General features: G+C 44.8%; 1 protein-coding gene across 1 annotated transcript in view; it reads right to left on the reverse strand.

The window, feature by feature from the left end:
• Window positions 1-1,207: 1,207 nt before the first annotated feature.
• The window catches only part of lrrc2 (leucine rich repeat containing 2), a gene marked incomplete at its 5' end in the record, with an annotated part of 10,658 nt that continues 3,487 nt past the window's right edge, over window positions 1,208-8,378 (reverse strand). The window contains 6 exons of the mRNA XM_083645455.1: window positions 1,208-1,308; window positions 1,942-2,108; window positions 3,739-3,891; window positions 5,443-5,588; window positions 6,177-6,313; window positions 6,455-6,611. Of these exons, the coding sequence (XP_083501581.1) occupies window positions 1,259-1,308; window positions 1,942-2,108; window positions 3,739-3,891; window positions 5,443-5,588; window positions 6,177-6,313; window positions 6,455-6,611 (810 nt within the window). The 3' untranslated portion in view covers window positions 1,208-1,258. The remainder of the gene's footprint in view (window positions 1,309-1,941; window positions 2,109-3,738; window positions 3,892-5,442; window positions 5,589-6,176; window positions 6,314-6,454; window positions 6,612-8,378) is intronic.

Here is an 8,378-nt window from a genome sequence, read left to right on the forward strand (position 1 = left end):
TAATATAATACACAGATGCATACAGTATTACAGTTTTTCACGATTGTTAACACACGTTTCTCAAAACAATAACGGCTTTCTCCAAACTGCACACACAAAACTGAAAACCTCACACACACAAAATGCTAAACCTGACACTCCCTTTGCAAGATGACTCTTTGCCATCAAATCTCTTAACTGTTCACAAAATGGAACTTGTGTTTTCATTTGGTACACAGCCATATTTTCAAATGACACACACACCATTCATTGAGTACACACAACTAAGCATTTGCTGCACACTACCAAGCATTTACAGCACACTGAAGTGCAAAATTGAAAACACAATCATACAATATTAAAGGTTTGTCTTTACAAATCATATTTTGCAACTGGAAAATGTACACACATAATGTTTTATATACATGATTTTAATCGAATGCGTCAAAGGATCATTGTCAATGCATTATGGCAGCAGTGCGACTCTATCATTCCTCTCGGAAAATCTTTACAAAAGTCGACATTTCTCGGCTGCACTGCAAAAAAGAAAATCTTTGGTCACAACGTCAGAATTTACACGCAAAATATGCTTTGTCTCAAACTTCACACACTGCAACTATACAGACAACTCAAGGGATGAATTCCAAACCGGAATATATCCAATACTGCAATATTCATGAGACACTAGTGATGGACGATCTGCTTCTCTCCTGATACGATTTGACACGTGATTCAATATAATCAGGATACAATGTGATCAATTAAAGTCTGACTGGCCAGAAGTCTGTTTATTTCTGGGACTCAAACCTTTCCAGTGATGCCATTGGCTGCTAGAGTTTAAACAACAATTACAAAATGTCGTTACAAGGTGACAATAATATCATTTGGATGGAGAGCTTGTGAAACTGCGATGGTCAAGAGTCTCATTAGTGATGACTACAGCAGAACAACATAGATCTGATGTCACCATTCATGTTCCTGATAGCAGGGCAACATGGAGCTGATATCACCATTCATCAGGTGACCGCAGCCTACAATTTTTGGGGGGTCATGGCTCAAAAAGTTCTACAGTGTTCCTCCATCATATGTCGACACTTTGATTATGACTTTATTTTTTATTGTATTTTCTCTCTGTGTTATCGTCTATAAAGCTGTTTAAGAGCTGCTTTGAGACGTGCTGACTAGCTTATATCACATGATGCTCGTCAGCTGCATGGTGACACACCAACAACACTCAGCCTTCATCATGTCGTCCTCGTCGTCCTCCTCCTCCTCCTCCTCACAACAGGCAGGAGATGGACACCTTGGTGGTGGAGTATGGCACGGTCTCTGCAGGTCATTTTTGTGTCGTCATTTCATTCTCAGTTCAAATCAAGACAAAATGTAAAAGGTGATTTTGGACTTAAAATGATTCTACTCAACTCAGACTGGACTAGAGACATTACGTTGTAATTATTAAATCATAGGCTAGAGCACAAATGATGCACAACTTTCCAAAAGTTTTGCTTGCTGTTCAGCTGGATCTCATGGGCGGGACCTATGCTGAAAGCTGTCAGACATGTCTCGATCGGAGTGACAGCTTGGTAACACCCACAATTAGTAAACTATAAATAGCACCAGTTCAAACATAACATTATTGCTATAACTGAGACGGAAGTTATATATATTTTTTTTTTGTCTTCTCCACTCCCGCTCTGTCTGGACTTAAAAATTCCCTCGCTCGTTTACTAATTGTGGATGCTGCTAAGCTGTCACTCTGATTGAGACTGGCCAATAGGGACGTGTCTGACAGCTTTCAGCGTAGGTCCCGCCCACAAGATTCACCTCAACAGCAACCAAACGTGTTGAATCGCATGAAAACATTTTTAATCACAAATGTACTTTACTTGCAATACAAAATTGCAGTCTGGAGTGTCTCTCTCTTTCTCACTGTCTCTCTGTCTCACTCTTTCTGTCTCTTACCTCGGTCTTTCAGAGAATCGATGTAGGCCTCCATGAACTCTTTCTCTCGGCTGTCCTTCACCTCCTCCTCCTCCACCCTCCATCTCTTCTTCTTGCTCTGGTCTTTCTTCTCTTCCTGCTCTTTCTTTGTCTTTCCACTCGCTGGTTTGTCGTAGAGTCGAATGAACCTGCAGGGAAGAGAGGAGATGGCTTGGATCTACTATGTCTGTAATTGTGGTATTAAACCTAAGTGAAAACTGAAAAATCACTAAGTTTCTGCAACATACATTATGTAACGTCACTGTCCTGGCAGAGTCTGTTACTGTAATCATGGACTTTCTATTTGTCTTTACCAGAGTCGGGAAAACGATGCTATCGGCGCTCATTTAGCTGCATGCTAGGCTTGTCCTGAGTCAGACACTCCTCTCTTCACTCTAACAACTCAGTTAAGACATTAATCGATTGCCGAACGTCGCCCAAACTCGCCCACTCTGCCCGCAACAGACAGAGTGAAGGTACACAGCAAAACCATCTTTACTTGTTTTCACATACAATTCCCACACTTTCATTACCGCCTCAGGTCCAGTGGACCCGAACACCACATATAAATGTGTGCACTCAATGAAAATATTTTTAATCAATGATTTTTTATGTTCGCCACAGAAAATGACCCAAGGCCAGTGAGTATCAGGTTGAAAAAATAATGAATCGCATGATTTTTCTTTTAGTAAACATTGAAAACAGATCCCACAGACCCAAACATCATACAAGGGTTGAATAAGGATTTTTCTGAAACGTCTTGTTAGAACTGCCGAGCCACAAGTCAGTCCGGCAGGCTTGAGTGCTCTCCGAGGTGCTGAACCCCCATGCACTGCAGGGCCTAATCTACACCGGGTTGCGTGTATACGTTTGGCAGCCCAGTTTCAGATTAAACCACGCCCCAAACTCATTTGATTGGTGGCCGCACTGCCAAGCAAGCCGCTCCTCCGAACTCATCCCCTGAAGCGAGGCGCACACACACACACACACACACACACACACACACACACACACACACACACACACACCACCTCCCCGCCATACGCATCAGTTTCCCCCGCCACCACTGACAACAAACTCCCGTAAACAGCAGAGGCGACCCCGCTGCACCCCGAACGCCTCTTTTTACTGCCAGACAGGCACCGGTCAAAGAAAACTCTCCCTCGAAATTGAGTGTGTTTTCCCCCTTTTCCCCGTTTCTCCTTCCCCGGGAGATGTACAGTAAGAGAACTCTTTCCCCCGAAGTCGAGTGTGTTTTCCCCGTTTCCCCCATTCCTCCTTCCCCCGCACTGGAGATGTGGGGCTCGGAGAACTAGGAGCGGGGGGGGGGGGGGGGGGGGGGGAGCGCATCCTGGCTTCATTATGCAATGGGGAAAACACACTCGACTTCGGGGAAAGAGTTCTCTTTGACCGGTGCCTGCCTGGTTGTCAGGGGTGGCGGGGGGCGACCAATCAAATGACTTCTGGCGTGGTTTCATCTGAAACTGGGTTGGCAAACGTATACACGCACGCGCCCGGGGTCTGAGAACTGTCCGAGGCGCTGAAACTCCGCCCACTGCGATGCCTAATCCACACCGGGCTCTGAGGTGACTGTCCGAGGTGCTGAAGGCAGCGGCGCTCCAGTCCCATCCACCGCTGGGCAGGATCCACACCATGTTTCCCCGGGATCCCGAAGGATTTCCAGGCAGGTTGCGGGTTTACCGGCGGGAGGAGGCAGAGGCCTATAGATGATAGCTAGCCGGAAACATCATGAAATAGAAAATAGAGCGTGTTTCGTACTTGATGTCTGGGTTGCTGCAGAGCCTGGTGGGGATGCAGGTGAGCTGGTCTGCGCTGACGACCACCATCTGCAGCGTGGTGATCCTGGTCAGGCAGTGAGGGAGGTACGACAGACCGTTCTTATGGACGAACAGAGAGACCAGCTGCTCCAGCCTGCACGCACGCACGCACAGACCCACACACACACACACACACACACACACACACAATTATGAATTATGTGGCCAAGTATATTGCCTATCCCAGGGGTTCCTTATTTTTGAATGCCCCACTGTAAAAAATAATTGTGCGTACAAGGTCCGGTTTAACGTGACTTATTGTTGCAGCTTGCCATTTCCTAATGTATTCTACTTGATTAGAAAAGATGGCCACCTACACTCAGTCTCTTGTACCCTGGCTGAATTGAACATAACTTGGTCAATAAGTATGTAACATACAAAATAAAACAACCCGTAATATCTTAATTTTATGTAGAATGCAGAGGACATGTAACTGTTTAGTTAAACTTGCATTCCAGGAATATTGTGCTCTTACGATGACGTTAGTGGCTCGAGTCTGTTTCGTCCTAAAACCCACATAGGTTGCGCCAGGCGTAACCTATGTGCGATTCGAAATAACGCATCCGAGATAGAAAACGTTATGAATATAGCCACGTTATAAACAACAAACTAATGCTGGTGATCCGTATGGAAACAGTGTTACTCGAAATGGTTAAAAGTTATATCAATTTGGTCCTTCAGTGGCGTTTTACTGCCATGTAACATAACTAACTAGCGGCTAATATTAGCCACACCAGGCGATTACCCATGAATGCACTGCGCTCTAAAAGGGATATTTATCAACGAGATTTTTGCCAAGCTGGACCTGATTAGTGATTTGCTCCGTTCGCCCAGACGGGTGTCAAGCTGTCAGCAACAAGGCTGGGAGGATCACACCGGGAGAAGCACCCATCAGGCAGATCAGGCAAAAATGGCCGCCAAAAATAAGGTGGATACGGTATTACAAGCAGACACTGAATGGAAGTCCTGCCAGATATTTAAAGGCCTCCACCTGATGAGGACCCAGCTGACGGCAATCCTCCTGATTGGCCACACCCACACCTCCTGGAGCAGCTCACAGCTCCAACCTAATTAGCCCTTTTCACAGCTGCCATTTTGTGTCTAAATGGCAGGGGAAACGCAGGTGCAACCAACTCACTAATTAGGGCCCCAGCACTGGAACACCTAAATGGACTGGAAGTTGGACATCCTAATTAAGGTTTTGGTGCACCTGTGAAACTTCCTGCCTTTTAGACACAAAATGGTGGCTGTGAAAAGGGTCTATAGACCTGCACAGATCATTAAAGACACAAGGAGGTCAGACCTGCCCAGTTGCCATGACAGCCAACTAGCGCTGAACCGGAAAAACAAATACGTTGCGTCGAACGTGGAAGAGAGAAAAAGTGGGCGTGGTCAATAAGGTGAATAGCATTGTGAAATGTCAGGTGCATGCCGGGCGCGGATCTATAAATAGTAGGAAATAATTTGCACGGATTTATGGCGGGCGGATGGTTCATGCATACACACGGATTAGGGTGGCATAAAAGCTCATCCGTGCATCTCTACTGTAGTGTAAACAGTCCGCCTACATCATTTAATTTTATACGAGTAGTTGTAGCAATAGTAGTATCGGTATTGGTAATATAGTAGCCAGTAGTGTGTCTACCTGTCCATGTCCTCTGGCAGGTCGCTCAACTGGTTGCTGCTCATGTCCAGCAGCCGCAGGTTGGTCATCCTCAGAGCACAGATGGGGATCGACGCAAACCGGTTCTCTGCTATGTCCAAGTGAACCAGTTTCTTCAGGCTTCTCAGCTGTAGGCGCAACAGTTTCATTTCCAAATTGAGATCAACTCCAAAACTGACCTACACTGACTGAATGATCACTGGCATGCAAATAAAACTGGTGTCCATCAGGGCTCAATCCTGGGACTCCTGCTGTTCTCTCTGGACCAAGGGGCAACCTCCCTGGTTGAAAAGTGAAGCCAATGTGGAAGTGCCTTAAACCTGCATTCTTTCTAATGGCCAGCAGGAGACAACTCCACTGACTGCAACACTATCTCTGATTGTATAGAAGTCCATGGGAAAATGACCCTATACGTCTTACTTGATTATTATCTCAGTAATGAGTGAATGGTGTCAATTGCTTCTCTCCTTCAAAATGATGTTCATTTTGGAAATTATGGACCCATTTAGGGTAAAATAGACGATAAAGCAAACTCTGCTTTGGGGTGTGATTGACAGATCATCACAGCGATCATGGACCAATAGCAGGTGGCGCTGGCTACTCCCATATTTTTATACAGTCTATGATTTGAACACTAAATCCCTCAGCCATGGGATAGTCTCTCATGGCTTCTCTCTCTGTCTCTCTCTCTCTCTCTCTCTCTCTCTCTCTCTCACCTCAAACGGCAGCTCGGTCAGATTGTGGTTGCCGGTGAGTTCGAGTCTTTCCAGGTTTTCGCAGTCTCCAAGTTCTGGGGGAACTCTAGATAGATGGTTATAGTTGACGTTCAGCTCCTTTAACATGCTCAGCTTACCTGGAGGGAGGGAGAGAGAGAGTGGTCATGTTTTTATAGCTTGACCGTCAGGCAGTTTTGAGTTTATATCTAGTTGGTTTTGAAGAGGTTTCATAAGGTTTTTGGAATCTTCTCAACGACTAGAGGAAGCGACTATCTGACCTATCTCCGCTGGCAGCTCAGTGAGGGCATTCTTGGGGATCTCCAGCACCGTGAGCTGGGTGAACAGAGCCAGGTACTCAGGTAGCCGGCGGATCTTCGTCCCTCTGATGTGCCACTCCTTCAGGTAGGTCATCCACTGCAGTTCCCTGGGGAAATCCTGAGGAACACAGCATCACACACACGTATTACAGTCAGTATTGTATTGTAGTCAGTATGTCTGTCTGTCTGTCTGTCTGTCTGTCTGTCTGTCTATCTATCTATCTATCTATGTATCCGTCTGTCTGTCTATCTATCCATCTGTCTATCTGATGAGTTTATTTCTGTCTGTCTGTCTGTCTGTCTGTCTGTATCTATCTGTATGTCTATGTATCTACTAGGACGAGTTTATTTCTGTCTGTCTGTCTGTCTGTCTGTCTGTCTCTCTGTCTGTCTGTCTCTCTGTCTATCTATCTATCCATCTGTGACGGCCCTCTATGTGCTGTCTGGGCCTGTGTTGTATGTTTGTCTGTCTCCCCCTATGTGTCTTCCCTCAGGTCCAGGCAGGAGGAGCAGGAGGAGCAATCTCCTGGAGGAGGCCAACTGGGAGCACCTGGCCATGTGCCCCAGAGGCTTCTTATTCAGCTGACTGCTCCTCATTCAGTGGAGGCTCTCCCCTGCTTACAGCAGACCTAGACTTTTGTTCAGCGTGGCTGTTTTGGTTCTTGTTGCTTTTACATCTTTACACCTCATCCATTTACATTCTCATACATCCACTCACTTACACTACTGATTAACTGACTTACACATCCCATTGTTTGTTTTGTTGTTTATTTCTTAACACTTTGATTATTCTTCAATAAATTCAGTTTGTTTGCATATTTAAACCGTGTATTTCCCCTTTATTGTCATGGCTTTAAGAGCCAGGTCGTGACAATATAGGATGAGTTTATTTCTCCAGGACAGGTTGAAACAACCTGCCTCAGGAAAGAGGAAAGATTGCCCACATACTATCTCTATCATCATAGTAAGGTTTAAAGTTTAAACCTTACTGTGATGATGGACATCATTTAAATGCTTTAAACTGGTCGGTTGTTATTAGCACAATTAATTTACCTCATTACCAATTAGAATGTGTATATTAACTTGGTTTTACTCTGTCAAGTAGCTAGCGTTGTAGCTAAGGCTAAACCAACAATGGAATCTAGATCTACCAGGCAGAAACACAAAGCAGAGGTACCATTTCCACAGAGCTGTGGGAGTCTTCTGTCCAATGAATGAATTAAATTTATTCACACACACACACACACACACACACACACACACACACACACACACACACACACACACACACACACACACACACACACATACATATCATCATTGTCATCATAATCATCACTAACATCAGGTTAACAATGTGAGTGTGCCAGGTCTCCTAGGAAGCTATTTAAAGCTTTTGGAGGAGCCTGATCTCATACAAGGCCTACAGGTATCAATGGACAAACATACATGTAAAACACACATATCACATCATGACGCTTAATACAACACAGAGAACATACATACATACCACATAATACATAATACAATGACAGAGTTCCATTATCAGAGGGGTGTAGATACTCATTACAAGTCGGATTTAAGCAGTTTTTCTTTCAGTGTTTTCTTAAAGGAGATGGATTTCTACATGTTAGTACTGTCATCGAGCTCATTCCAGATCTGCGGGCCCTGCATGTAATACTTAAGCTGGGCCCTGCATGTAATACTTAAGCTGGTACATTTAAGCTTTCTTTTTTTTTTACCAAAGAGAAGATGTTTATTTCTCGTATTATGAGTGTGCAGGGGACAGCAGACTGGAATGAGCTCAGCCAGCCTGAAATTCATATTATAAACAACTTGATACATCAAGCAGGCATTTTGGTGAAGATTAGAATCGGCAAGCCTC

This window comes from Poromitra crassiceps, assembly GCF_964638095.1.
Source record: "Poromitra crassiceps genome assembly, chromosome: 10".
In the NCBI taxonomy this organism is placed as follows: Eukaryota; Metazoa; Chordata; class Actinopteri; order Beryciformes; family Melamphaidae; genus Poromitra; species Poromitra crassiceps.